At 37.5% G+C, this 15,317-nt stretch overlaps 1 protein-coding gene across 5 annotated transcripts in view; it reads right to left on the bottom strand.

Annotated features, from left to right (window-relative positions):
• The window catches only part of RPS6KC1 (ribosomal protein S6 kinase C1), a 212,595-nt gene that overhangs the window by 118,006 nt on the left and 79,272 nt on the right, over window positions 1–15,317 (bottom strand). For 3 of the 5 annotated variants that reach the window (XM_060131314.1, XM_060131349.1, XM_060131333.1), the window contains one exon: window positions 11,096–11,458. The exons of the other annotated variants lie outside the window; for them this stretch is intronic. In XM_060131314.1, the coding sequence (XP_059987297.1) occupies window positions 11,096–11,458 (363 nt within the window). The remainder of the gene's footprint in view (window positions 1–11,095; window positions 11,459–15,317) is intronic. 5 annotated transcript variants of the gene reach the window in all.

Genomic DNA, 15,317 nt, shown 5'->3' with positions numbered 1-15,317 from the left:
AAAGCAGAAACTAACACACCATTGTAAAGCAATTATACTCCAATAATGATGTTAAAAATAATTTTTTAAAAAAAGAATCCCCATTTCAAGGCCCTGTGCAAAAATCATTAAATAGGATGGCTTGGCCATAAAGAAAGCCTCAACAAATTTCAAAAAGTTAAAATCATTCAGACAAAGTCCACTGGACACCATGGAATTAAGTTAGAAGTCAGTAACAAAAAGATACTCAGAAAAATCTCAATTGCTGGGATGTTAAATAGTATACTTATAATATACATAGAAGTATATTACTTAGAAGTAATTCGAAAGTGCAGTAGGCAGACTAATGGACCCCTAAGATGTCTGTGTCCTAACCAAGGAACCTGTGAAAATATTACTTTACTTGGCTAAAACAACTTTACAAATGTGATTAAGGTTACGAATCTTGAGACATGGCATTTTTCCTGGATTATCAGGGTGGGCCCAACCAAATCACATAGGTTCTTAAAATCATGTAACGTGTCCTTGCTAAGGATCAGAGTGAGATGTAACTATGGAAAAATGATCAGAGAGATACAAGATTGCTGGCTTTCAAGATGGAAGAAGACATGCAGGTGGCCTCTAGAAGCTAGAAAAGGCAAGGAAACCCATTCTCCCCTGGAGTCTCTGGAAGGGAACACAGTCCTGCCCACACTTTGATTTCAGCCCAGTAAGACTCATGTCAGATTTCTAACCTACAGAACCATAAAATAATAAATTTGTGTTGTAAATTTGTGGTAATTCTGCTTAACAGAATCTAACTCTCTTTCTTGATAAAACCATCCAGAAAACTAGAAATAGTAGGGAACTTCTTCAACATTATAAAGGACACCTATGAAAAACCAATTACTAATATCATATTCAATGGTAAAAAACTAAAAGCTTTCCCCCTAAGATCTGGAACAAGACAAGGATGCTGGAAAGTCCCTGGTGGCACAGTGGTTAAGAATCCGCCTGCCAATGCAGGGGACATGGGTTCGAGCCCTGGTCTGGGAAGATCCCACATCCCACGTAGCAACTAAGCCCGTGCACCACAACTACTGAGCCTGTGCTCTAGAGCCCATAAGCCACAACTACTGAGCCCACGTGCCACAACTACTGAAGCCCGTGCGCCTAGAGCCTGTGCTCCGCAATGAGAGAAGCCACTGCAATGAGAAGCCCACGCACTGCAACGAAGAGTAGCCCCTGCTTGCCGCAACTAGAGGAAGCCCGCGGGCAGCAACGAAGACCCAACGCAGCCAAAAATTAATTAATTAATTAATTTAAAAAAAAAAAGACAAGGATGCCTACCTTCACAATGCTACTGAACACTGTATTGGAAGTTCTAGCCAGAGCATTAGGCAAGAAAAAGTAATAAAAGGCACCCAAATTGAAAATGAATAAATAAACTACATCTATCAGATAAAATAATCCTATATATAGAAATCCCAAGGAATCCACAAAAACCTACTAGAGCTAATAAATGAATTGGGCAAGTTGCCAGATACAAGATATACATACAAAAATCAACTGTGTTTTAATTCACCAGAAATAAACAATCTGCAAAGAAAATTAATGAAACAATTCCATTTACAATAGCATTCAAAAGAATAAATACCTAGGAACAGATTTAACCAAGGAGGCGAAAGATTCATACACTGAAAACCACAAAACACTGCTGAAAGAAATTAAAGAAGATGTAAAAAATAAGACATCTGTGTTCATAGATTGAAAGACTTAATACTGTTAAGATGGCAATACTCCCCAAATGTATTTACAGATTTAATTCAATGCCTACTAAAATTCCAACAGCCTTTTTTGCAGAAATAGAAAAGCTGATTTCTAAAAAAATTTAAATAAATTTTAAAAATAAGTATGTCAATTATACCGCAAATTTTTTAAAGGTGATTTTCAAATTTATATAGAGTCGTAAGGAGATCCCAATAGTAGAAACAACATTGAAAAAGAAGAACAAAATTCTCAAAGGGGATCATAAACATAAATCAAAAAAACTAGGAGCCAATGCATTAGAAGGCTGGATGGTCACACCACCATTGCTTATTAAAAATACAGCTTTTGGTCTTGTTAGTCTTATACTATATCATACTTTGTACTGAACTGGGCAATCCCTTAAAGAAAAAGTGGGCTAGACAATATTTTCATAATGTCTTCAGAGTTTAACACCATAAACAAGTCAAATAAGTTTTATTCTTAAAGCTACATGTTTTCATTTCTGAAATTCAGCAATAAGAAATTATGTGACTTGCTTCTCTTCATCAAATGTAGACTTACTACCTTTCTCCTATATCCATCCATTCTAAAGCAAACAAGTTTATCCTTTGAGCTTCCTGATACTTGAGTAACTCTCATTCAAAGGAATAAATCAATGGTCAACACTGTTTTCTAAAGCACTTGAGTATATGGCATTATGACTGCATATGGGTCTTGACTATATGCAGTCATAATGCATATAGTCTCTGAGAGAGAGACTAGCCACATTCATAGAGCCTGGACATGATCTAGAACCAACCCTACAATTCTGAGCTAATCAAAGAGACTCAAAGGAAACCTAGAAGTGTAGGTAGGTTTATGGTTTCTCCAGGAATTCTATTCCTCACTGTGGGAAAGAAAAATAGTCAAGACCCAATAAGAGACCCAGAATGACATATCAATAGTACCGCAGCACACTAGGTCAGCTTTTGAAATATGTCTGAACATCCCTGAGAGCCTAGCACACATAGACCCAGGTATGGGGTAAACTATAAAAAATGGTTTGGTACTGCTTATTATACCATTTACCAGGATGAAAATTGCAGAAGATGGTTTGCATCTCTCAGCTAAGTAGCAACATCATAAGCAGGCTCATAGGTCAAAAATATCAACAAGTTTGACAAAAAAATTAGATACCAGCAACATCCAGAAACTCTTTTCATTGTGATATTCATAATGTATGCAGGAGACTTAAAACAGAAACAGGAGAGGGGAGGGATGGAGAGGGGAAGGGAAGGGAGAAGAAGGGATGGGCAGAGAGGAGAGGAGGTCTCATTGTTCAATTTTATATTTTTATAAAAAACCACTGTATATTCACTATCACAGTACCTGGTACATACAAGTAGTAAAAAGCTTGTTGAATGGTCAACCGAATGATAGATGGTTGACTGAGCAAAGAAATAAATGGGTAGAAGGAAAAAGAATAAATATGCAAAGTTTAAAAATATTTGAAACTGGCGAAGACTTGTGTTTCCATTTTTAAAAGCTAATCTAATTATGTGTGAGAAGTAGCATGGCAGAGTGGAAAGAAGGCAAAATTTGAACTCAGACCTAGATTTAAAGCCTGGCTGAAACTTTTACTGGCTTGCGTTGCTGAGCAAATTGCTTACTTTATATAAGTCTTAGTTTTCTCCACCTGTAAAATGGGGATTCCAGTATCCACCTTACAAACACAATAAACCAGCAATGTTGGCACCTAGAACAAACTGAACAAAACCAGCTCTCAAATCAACTCTGTAATTCATAATGTAGCCCACAGATGGGTGTTACTAACAATGCTCGCCATCTGGTAGCTTCCTGTTTTAAATAATTATTCTTGCTAACTAGGTGCCAACCTTTTAGAATCATTATATTAAATGTCTGCACCCTCTAAGTTTTGGTGTCCTTAGACAAAGCCCAGCAAGACCAGTCATAGCTCAGCTTATAGGTTTGCTCTGAGGATTAAAAATAACGTTAAGAAAAAACCCTTGTACAGTGACAGGCACGTATTAAATAATAAATTATTTTAAATATTTCGTTAATACCTTTATGTCATCCATTTGCCACTCTACATTATCACAATTATTCCAATAAGCCCACACTAAGAATACAGATTAGTCATATCAGCCACTTGCAGAAATATATAAATAAGACAGAAATGAAAGGTTATGTACTGAAACATTCTCTTCAAAGATTCAGGTTGATTCCTTCAATCTTGACTTTTGGATTTTCCCTCTTAAATCCATAAAAATCTCTTCTGGACTTAGAAGAGTAGAGGGCACCTTAATTTCAAGAGCCATTTCTAGACTGAGGAAATAAGTGTCGGATTCAAAAGGAGAATTCAAAGTTACCACTATCAGGGTATGTTTCTTCTCTGCTGGATGGGCAAATAGAACTGCTGCTACTGTGTTTTGCATCTAACCTCAGCTGTGCAAACACGAATTAAGTAAGAAAAACATCAAGCCATCTTTATCAGATCTCCAAACAACCTAGATAAATTCCTTTAAATGAATAGTTTAGTTACGATGAATAGTTAGTATGCAGAATAACAAAATTTGCAAACTCTTAAGAACCCCTGTACAAAGCACTTCTACTTAGCTCTGAAAGATTATTTCTCTGGATTATCAGATATTCAGAAATAGTTACTTTATTAGAAAGCATGCCAATCCAATCTAAGGCCACAGGTAACAATTCTCACAGCAAGAGTTAAATCAAAATGACTCATAGGTATAACTGGTTAGAGTGATGTCTCAATAACAGTTTCTCCAAGGAAACATCTCTTCTGCTCCTAAATGTCAAGTTAGCTCACAAGCTGGAGCCCCCAATTTCCCCACAAATTAAAGAATAAAGTCCATTATACTCAACATCACTCGACAGTGATAAGCTGAAACATTCTCCTCTAAGATCAGGAACAAGACAAGGATGCCCACTTTTGCACTTTATTCAACATAGTACTGGAAGTCCTAGCCAGAGCAATTACGCAAGAAAAAGGGAAGAAAAAAAAAAGCATCCAAATCAAAAGGAAGAAGTAAAACTCTCCCTTTTTGCAGATGACATGATATTAGGTATAGAAAATCCCAAAGACTCCCCCAAAAACTGTTAAACTAATAAATGAATTCAGTAAAAGTATAGGATACAAAATCAATATACAAAAATCAGTGTTTCTACACACTAACAGCAAAATTTTTTTATTTATTTATTTTATTTATTTTTGGCTGCGTTGGGTCTCCATTGCTGCGCGCGAGCTTTCTCTAGTTGCAGTGAGCGAGGGCTACTCTTCGTTGTAGTACGTGGGCTTCAGTAGTTGTGGTTTGCAGGCTCCAGAGCGCAGGCTCAGTAGTTGTGGCACACGGGCTTAGTTGCTCTGTGGCATGTGGGATCTTCCCGGACCGGGGCTCGAACCTGTGCTCCCAGCATTGGTAGGCGGATTCTTAACCACTGCACCACCAGGGAAGTCCCACAACAACTTATTAGAAAGAGAAATTAAGAAAACAATCCCAGGCTTCCCTGGTGGTGCAGTGGTTGAGAGTCCGCCTGCCGATGCAGGGGACACAGGTTCATGCCCCGGTCCAGGAAGATCCCACATGCCGCAGAGTGGCTGGGCCCGTGAGCCATGGCCACTGAGCCTGCGCGTCCGGAGCCTGTACTCCGCAACGGGAGAGGCCACAGCAGTGAAAGGCCCGCGTACCACACACACAAAAAAAGAAAACAATCCCTCTTACAAATGTATAAAAAAGAATAAAATACCTAGGAATAAGTTCAACCAGGAAGGTGAAAGATCAGTACACTAAAAACTACAAATAACTGATGAAAGAAATTGAAGAGAAAAACAAAAGATATTCCATGCTCATGGACTGGGAGAATTAATATTGTTAAAATATCCATACTACTCAAAGTGATCCACTGATTGAAAGCAATCCCTATCAAAATTCCAATGGTATTTTTCACAGAAGTAAAAAAAACAATTCTAAAATTTGTATGGAACCTCAAAAGACTCTGAGTAGGCAAAGCAATCTTGATTAATCTTAATTTCAAACTATACTACAATGCTACAGTAATCAAGACAGTATGATACTGGAACAAAAACAGAAATATAGATCAATAGAACAGGATAGAAAGCCCAGAGATAAACCCACGCACATATGGTCACCTTATTTTTGATAAAGGAAGGAAGAATATACAGTGGAGAAAAGACAGCCTCTTCAATAAGTGGTGCTGGGAAAACTGGACAGCTACATGTAAAAGAATGAAATTAGAACACTCCCTAACACCATACACAAAAATAAACTCAAAATGGATTAAAGACCTACATGTAAGGCCAGACACTATCAAACTCTTAGAGGAAAACATAGGCAGAACACTCTATGACATACATCACAGCAAGATCCTTTTTGACCCACCTCCTAGAGAAATGGAAATAAAAAGAAAAATAAATAAATGGGACCTAATGAAACTTCAAAGCTTTTGCACAGCAAAGGAAACCATAAACAAGACCAAAAGACAACCCTCAGAATGGGAGAAAATATTTCCAAATGAAGCAACTGACAAAGGATTAATCTCCAAAATTTACAAGTAGCTCATGCAGCTCAATAACAAAAAAACAAACAACCCAACCCAAAAATGGGCAGAAGACCTAAATAGACATTTCTCCAAAGAAGATGTACAGACTGCCAACAAACACTCGAAAGGATGCTCAACATCACTAATCATTAGAGAAATGCAAATCAAAACTACAGTGAGGTATCACCTCACACTGGTCAGAATGGCCATCATCAAAAAATCTACAAACAATAAATGCTGGAGAGGGTGTGGCGAAAAGGGAACCCCCTTGCACTGTTGGTGGGAATGTAAATTGATATAGCCACTATGGAGAACAGTATGGAGGTTCCTTAAAAAACTAAAAATAGAACTACCATACGACCCAGCAATCCCACTACTGGGCATATACCCTGAGGAGACCATAATTCAAAAAAGAGCCATGTACCACAATGTTCATTGCAGCTCTATTTACAACAGCCAGGACATGGAAGCAACCTAAGTGTCCATCAACAGATGAATGGATAAAGAAGATGTGGCACATATATACAATGGAATATTATTCAGCCATAAAAAGAAACGAAACTGAGTTATTTGTAGTGAGGTGGATGGACCTAGAGTCTGTCATACAGAGTGAGTCAGAAAGAGAAAAACAAATACTGTATGCTAACACATATATATATGGAATCTAAGAAAAAAAATGGTTTTGAAGAACCTAGGAGCAGGACAGGAATAATGACGCAGATGTAGAGAATGGACTTGAGGACACGGGGAGGGGGAAGGGTAAGCTGGGACGAAGTGAGAGAGTGGCATGGACATATATACACTACCAAATGTAAAATAGATAGCTAGTGGGAAGCAGCCACATAGCACAGGGAGATCAGCTCGGTGCTTTGTGACCACCTAGAGGGGTGGGATAAGGAGGATGGGAGGGAGACACAAGAGGGAGGAGAAACGGGGATACATGTATATGTATAGCTGATTCACTCTGTTATAAAGCAGAAACTAACACACCATCGTAAAGCAATTATACTCCAATAAAGATGTTAAAAAAAACAGTATGGTATTAGTATTAAAAAGACACAAATATCAATGGAACAGAATAGAGGGCCCAGAAGTAAACCCATACATGTACAGTTAACTAATTTTTTTTTCCTTTTTGCGGTATGAGGGCCTCTCACTGCTGTGGCCTCTCCCGTTGTGGAGCACAGGCTCCGGACGCGCAGGCCCAGTGGCCATGGCTCACGGGCCCAGCCGTTCCGTGGCATGTGGGATCCTCCCGGACCGGGGCACGAATCCGCGTCCCCTGCATCGGCAGGCGGACTCTCAACCACTGCGCCACCAGGGAAGCCCCAGTTAACTAATTTTTGACAAAGGAGCCAAGAATATTCAATAGGGGAAGGATAGGCACAATAAATGGTGCTGGGAAAACTGGGCATCCACTTGCAAAGGAGTAAAACTGGACTCCTATCTTACACCATACACAAAAATCAACTCAAAATGGATTAAAGACCTGAATGTAAGACTTGAGACCACAGAACTCCTAGAAGAAAACATAGAGGGTAAGCTCCTTGACATCAGTCTTGGCAATAATTTTTTGGATTTGAAACCAAAAGCAAAAATAAACAAGTGGGACTACATCAAACTAAAAAGCTTCTTCTCCACAGCAAAGAAAACCATCAACAAAATGAAAAGGCAACCTACCAAATGGGAGAAATATTTGCAAATTATATATCTGATAAGAAGTTAATATCCAAAATACACACAAAATTCTCACAACTCAACAGAGGAAAAAAAATTAATCAGATTAAAAAATGGTCAGAGGAAGTGAACAGACATTTTCCCAAAGAAGATATACAAATGCTTAAAAGGTATATGAAAAGGTACTTAACATAACTCATCATACCCAAATCAAAATCACAATGAGATATCACCTCACACCTGTCAGAATGGTTACCATCAAAAGGACAACAAATAAATGTTATCAAGGATATGGAGAAAAGTGAACTCTTGTGCACTGTTGGGGGGAATGTAGATTGTTGTAGCCACTATGGAAAACAATATGGAGGTTCCTCAAAAAATTACAAATAGAACTACCTCATGATTGAGCAATTCCACTTCCAGGTATACATCCGAAGGAAACAAAATCACTACCTCAAAGATACATTTGCATCTCCATGTTCGTTGCAGCATTATTTACAATAGCCAAGACATGAATCAACCTAAGTGTCCATCAACAGATGGATAGATAAAGAAAATGTGGTGTATATATACAATGGAATATTATTCAACCATAAAAAAGAGAAATTTTTCAGGGTACTATGCTAAGTGAAGTGAGTCAAAGAAAGACAAATACCATATGATCTCAATTATATGTGGAATCTAAAAAGAACCAAACTCATAGAAACAGAGAACAGACTGGTGGTTGCCAGAGGCAAGGGGTGAAGGTGATCAAAAAATACAAACTTCCATTTATAAGATTAATAAATCCAGGGGATGTGACATACAACATGGTGACTATAGTTAACAACTGTATCGTGTATTTGAAAGTTGCTAACGGAATAGATCTTAAAAGTTCTCATCACCAGAAAAAAAAATTTACAACTATGTGAGGTAATGTATGTTAACTAAACTTACTGCAGTAATCACTTCACAATATTTACATATATCAAATCATTATGTTGTACACCTTTAATACAAGGTCATATGTCAATTATATCTCAGTAGAACTGGAGAAAACATTTTTTAAAAATAATGTCCATGTGTTGTAACTGATATACTTTTAACCAGAATCCACAGACTAGAAGCACTGCCCTGACATTACATTTAACAAGTAGTTAAATGCATAACCATGGGCTTCAAACAGAAGCTATTTTACATTTTGGTTAAAATTAGAATTCTGTGATTGTGGTTCCCACAGTTTGTATGAATAAAATTGATCACATTATGAATAAACAATAGAAGGTTACAAGCAATTAGTTGATTATAAGTTTTTAGATTTGATGGCATATTAACCACAAAAACTAATCCAGGCAGAACTGGAGATTGTGGTTTCAGAGAGACAAGCGTAAGTTAAATAGGACAAATATGTTTAAATAGTAACACTCCTTAAGCTAGAGGTTTAGTAGGTTTGGTATCAAGTTCCGGTGGAGAAATAATTCAGCACCATAATCACAAAGTAACTAACTAAATTATGTACTTTTTTTGATATTTGCTGACATGCATCCCTAATTCTCATTTTGAAGCAAAGATTTTTATTTTTCTGGTGCCACCAAGTGGTAACATTATGAAGTGTTCTAAGGTTAAATGCAACTAACTTTTAGAAAAGTATCACACTGATGTGTTTTATATCAATTTTGTGTTTTAGCACAAAATTATATAGAAAGAAAAGGGCAAAATATTAGAGCCAACTGTTTGGAACTCATCCCCATTTTAAACTCCCAACCCCATATAAAATTTAAGACAAAGAAGAAAAATGAGTAGATCATTAAGACCAAAATGCTCCACTAGCAGACAAAAAAAATGCAAAAGACTATGAAACTATTTGAAAAACAAAAATTTATATCAAAATGATATATCAATCAAACCATAAGAGATGCTCCCTCCTGAAGTTCCATTAATGTGGCAGTAAAAAAAAATTATTTTTAAGGCAAAACCCTGTAAGAACAAAGAGACTGAGAGAGAAAATAGCAGCAACAAAATTTTAGAAGGTAAAAAGTAGATGGATGAGTGGTTATTGACCTGGGCAACTCAAGGAAGCTGCTTGATTTACACAACACTTTAAATCTGTCCAAAATTTCAGGAACTAGTGGTTTTAGGTAGCTGTGGAAGTTGAGTGTGAAAGCTAAAAACAAGAGAATTCATCAAAATTCCTGGTTAAGAAGTAATTAGGACACTACTACACACACTCCCTCTTCCACTCTTTACAGCCAAGTATTCATCTTTTCACTACATTAGAAGACGGAAAGTTTATACTCTAGGAAGAGTAAACAGAAGTCTTCTAGACTACAGGACACCAGGCATAGTGAGGGTGGGAGTACTGTAGTAAAAAAGTATTAGTAATCCAGGAGACTGTGGTAATCTAAATGGTACTAACAAGTCAAAGACCACAAAACAACGACGATGATGATTTTCTGGACAGAAAACCACTGGAAGAAGGTCCTATCAACCTCTGATTACTGTGTCCAGAAAGTCAGGTAACGAATTGAAGTATGCTTCAATCTGCTTCCATAAAGAAAAGGCAAATGATAAAAACTGACGCTTAAAAAATAAGTAAATAAAACGCTAAGTTCTACTTACAGACATTCAGCAACATTCAGCTCTACATGTCCCATATCACCCACATTAATTAGCTGAGAATTTATCACAACTAACAAAAACAGAATAGTAGGCAAATCCAAGAATCCTTTACACTCTCAGTTTAAAAGCTCATTTCATCTTGTCTCTTCGGGCCGAGAGTCGATGGACTAAAGAATCTCTATGAATACTCCTGAGATAGGTGAAGGCTGGTGACCATGTCAGAAAAAAACATTATTATTCATACAAAAGACTTAGAGCCTTCATTTTTTTTTAATTGTTTTTGTTGAATAATTGATCAAAGCAGAACTTAAGTATCTCTGATACTGTCCTGCATTTCATGTAACTAAAAGTATATGTCCATATTTAAGTCATTTAATCTCCAGTAATTTCTCCTTTTCAGTCTTGTTTTTACATAGGATTATACACAAGCAACAGTTATATATCACATACTTTTTCTTCCCCAGATACCAACACAAGAACATGCCAAAATACATTAATACAGATAAAACTGTACCTTGAACACCTTCTAGGAGTAAATCAACTCCCTTCCTATAAAAATCAGAAGCAGCTTCATAGTCATCTTCTTCTTCCTTTTTTAAAGCCAGCTTTATTAATTCTCCTGCTTTCTCCAAATAATCTCTCTTGCCAAGCTTGGATTTTAAACTGCCAGGAAAGAGGCCACGACTTTCCCGTTCTTCTTCTGTTTTACTCTGTTCACTGTCAGAAGCAACAGCCCCTAGTGCTGAAGAATCCGAAGAAAGACTGAGACCAAAAGTTCTAATGGGAGAATTTTGATTGGAAGCCATTCCATCATCCAACTCAGCAAGAGAATCCACATCAACAGTAAGAGATATCAGATCACTGTCACTGGAGAAGCCTAGAAATATGATCACAATAGTAAACAGATATTAAACTGAGAATCAGCCAAAAGAATACAAATCATACTGACTATTCATTTTTTCATACTACCTATGTCAATCAGGAAGGGTGTAATTTACTGATGGAAGTCAGTGTCCAGCAATTTGTTTCAGCTTAGTTCATTCATTTTTTTTAATATCTTTATTGGAATATAATTGCTTTACAATGTTGTGTTAGTTTCTGCTGTATAACAAAGTGAATCAGCTATACATATACATATATCCCCATACCCCCTCCCTCTTGTGTCTTCCTCCCACCTTCCCTATCCCACCCATCTAGGTGGTCACAAAGCACCGAGCTGATCTCCCTGTGCTATGCGGCTGCTTCCCACTAGCTCTCTATTTTACATTTGGTAGTACCGTCAATGCAACTCTCTCACTTCGTCCCATCTTACCCTTCTCCTTCCCCGTGTCCTCAAGTCCATTCTCTACATCCACATCTTTATTCCTGTCCTGCCCCTAGGTTCATCAGAACCATTTTTTGTTTTAGATTCCAAATACATGTGTTACTATACGATATTTGTTTTTCTCTTTCTTAGTTCATTTTTGCACTGTCTCCCTACAGCTGTAGAAGACAGTCTCCTTGCCTTAATCATCAAACTAAAACTGAGACAAGTCTTTATCTAGCCTTGTTGTCAAAAACAGCCCTTACCACAAGATCTCGTAAACTGTTTATAGAAGGCTGATGCTTGTATACACAGCTGCTGTGAACAACAGCATTATGATAAAAGGAAGAGTAAGAGCTTTAGAGTAAGACAAAAAAGAAGCGCCTGGATCCCCACTCTTTAAAACTTACTGTGTGACAAACAGCAAGTTACTTAATAATATAACTTATCATGCAGGGCTTTAAATGAGAAAAAGAGTTAATGGATATAACAGGCTATCATTAAATTATAACTATTATAGCAATTACATAATAATTATTTTACGATAATATAATGTATCCTCAGAGGTGTGCTTTTTTTTTTTTTTTTTTTTTTTGCAGTACACGGGCCTCTCACTGCTGTGCCCTCTCCCGTTGCAGAGCACAGGCTCCGGATGCGCAGGCTCAGCGGCCCTGGCTCACGGGCCCAGCCGCTCCGCAGCATGTGGGATCTTCCTGGACCGGGGCACAAACCCGTGTCCCCTGCATCAGCAGGCGGACTCTCAACCACTGCGCCACCAAGGAAGCCCCAGAGGTGGGCTTTTAAGTAACCATCCATATCTGGAAAATGTATGCCACTTACGGTTTTTTTTAACTGAAGTATTTTGAAATTTACATTTCAGCCTCCTCCACAAGCTTTTGGAGGAATCTTTGGTCTGTATTTGCATCTTAGTTTTCTGACATAAAATGAATAATGGGTGCTACTGAAACATTTAAGCAATGAAAATTACTTCTTCCATTTCATATAACTGGCTTCATGGTAAGTGAGCTTGAAATACAACAACAGTTATTAAACTTTCTGGTCTTAGGACCTCCCTTTACATTCTTAAAAATGATTAAGGACCTCAAAGAGCTTTTATTTATATGGATTGTATCTGTAAATATTTACCAATCTTGATATTTTAAAAACAGACTGAATTTTTTTTAAACACTAAAGCCCATTACATGTTAACATACTGTTTTTTCCTTTTTTTTTTCGTTCATTCATTCTCGTGTTACAGGACCTTTTTATCATTTCAAGTTTGTTTGCTTTTTTTAATTTATTTTTGGCTGTGTTGGGTCTTCGTTGCTGCACACTAGCTTTCTCTAGTTACGCCAAGCAGGGGCTACTCTTCGTTGTGGTGCGCGGGCTTCTCACTGAGGTGCCCTCTCTTGTTGCGGAGCATGGGCTCTAGGCGTGCGGGCTTCAGTAGTTGTGGCATGCAGGCTCAGTAGTTGTGACTCGCGGGCTCTAGAGCACAGGCTCAGCAGTTGCAGCGCACAGGCTTAGCTGCTCTGTATCATGTGGGATCTTCCTGGACCAGGGCTCAAACTCGTGTCCCCTGCACTGGCAGGTGGATTCTTAACCACTATGCCACCAGGGAAGTCCCAACATAATTTTTATAAAAATAACTAAGAAGTGCCATTGTGTTACATTTTTGCAAATCTTGTTAACAGAAGATGGCTGGAGTCTCATGACTAATTCTGCACTCAGTCTGTTGTCAGATGTTTTTCTGGTTGGAAAATTTGAAGAAAATGTCACATGGGTAAGTAACTGAAAATGGGGTGAATATTTTAATAGCCTTTTCAAATAACTGTGGCTATTGTTTTTTTGATACTACCAGAAAACTTAACAAACAGTAGTTTCTTAAAGGTTAGTTTACATGTGGAATATAAATTTCTATCAATGTAATTTGTTTCTGTTACATTCAAATCCGTGGGTCTGTCTTACACACTGAATGGATCTTTTATCATGCATGAGTTTGTAACATCAAACCCTGGTCATTTTGAAAATATTAGTTCCCTGAGTTACACAGATCCTCCAAATGGTGACAAATTTCATTATTACAATATCTCCAAGAAAATCATATTTGCTACTTACCACCACCAACATCATCAGAAAATTCTTTAAGTATTGGAAACTGTCAGGCTCGAAGTGGCTGATACAGGTTCTCCAAAATTCTAATTTGGGACTGAAAACTAGAATTTTATCAGTATTTGGCAACAAATACTGTTAGCTGTTTTGCTCGAAGTGGCTGATACAGGTTCTCCAAAATTCTAATTTGGGACTGAAAACGAATTTTATCAGTATTTGGCAACAAATACTGTTAGCTGTTTTCCTTGAAGTGTCAGCTCACTTCATTCATTTTCCAAAAAAAAATCTGCTAAATACCCAAGTCTGAATAATGATAGTTTGTATGTCAATCATCCTTTCAAACAAAAATGGGGTCCCAGGGAAAAAGTAGCTAGTTTATGGCTCAAATAATTGCACAAGTGCTTTCTCTCAAGGCAACCATGGTAGTTCAGCACAAAAAGTGTTTTATGTATACTTCCATGTCATCACACAGAATACCAAGAAGACATGTACCCAAGGGTTGAGATTTAATAAAATTAACAGTTTTTACTGCTTTATCAAGGCTTTATTCCTAGGTGAAACTACCATTGGTATTACTGCAAGTATGTGCAACAATTACTGTTACAGTCTCGTATCACTGTCTTGATTCCTGCTCAAGTACATCAGTTTTATCCACCATTGCTTTTGGATCATCAAATGTCAGCAGAGTGGAAACAGCAAATAATTTCCTAGATTATTATGAAAATAGTTTCTGCCTTGGGCATCCCCTAAAAAACATCTCAGGAATACCCAGCAGTCTGAAGACCATACTTTGAGAGCCACTGATTTATATCATTAAATAAGACTGACAATAGGGTTAGGCAAAACTTAGGTCTGGGAACAACTATGAGATCTGCATCTCCACTGAATACTGACTGCCAAGTTTCTCATAAAGGAAAATATATTAAGAAGAAAATGATCTCCCCAGGATCATATACTAAGTCAAAATTAAAGGTGGATTTGAGTGTACAATTCTAGATCAGGGATCAGCAAACTTCTTTTCTGAGGGTCACAGGGTGACTATTTTAGGCTTTATGACCTCAGTCACAACTAATCAACACTGCTGTTGTAGCATAAAAGCAGCCACAGACAATGCCTATGTGAAAAGCGTGCCTGTGTTCCAATAAAACTTCTTATATGGATGTTGAAATTTGAATTCCATATAATTTTCACATGCCACAAAATAATATTCTTTTGAATTCTGTCAACCATTTAAAAATGTAAAAACCACTTTTAGCTTGTAGGTCATATAAAAACATGTGGTAGGCCAGACTTGGCCCATGGGCCACAGTTTGTCAACCCC

This window comes from Lagenorhynchus albirostris, chromosome 2 (genome assembly GCF_949774975.1).
Source record: "Lagenorhynchus albirostris chromosome 2, mLagAlb1.1, whole genome shotgun sequence".
Taxonomy (NCBI): domain Eukaryota; kingdom Metazoa; phylum Chordata; class Mammalia; order Artiodactyla; family Delphinidae; genus Lagenorhynchus; species Lagenorhynchus albirostris.
This window is presented reverse-complemented; position numbering and strand designations above follow the sequence as displayed.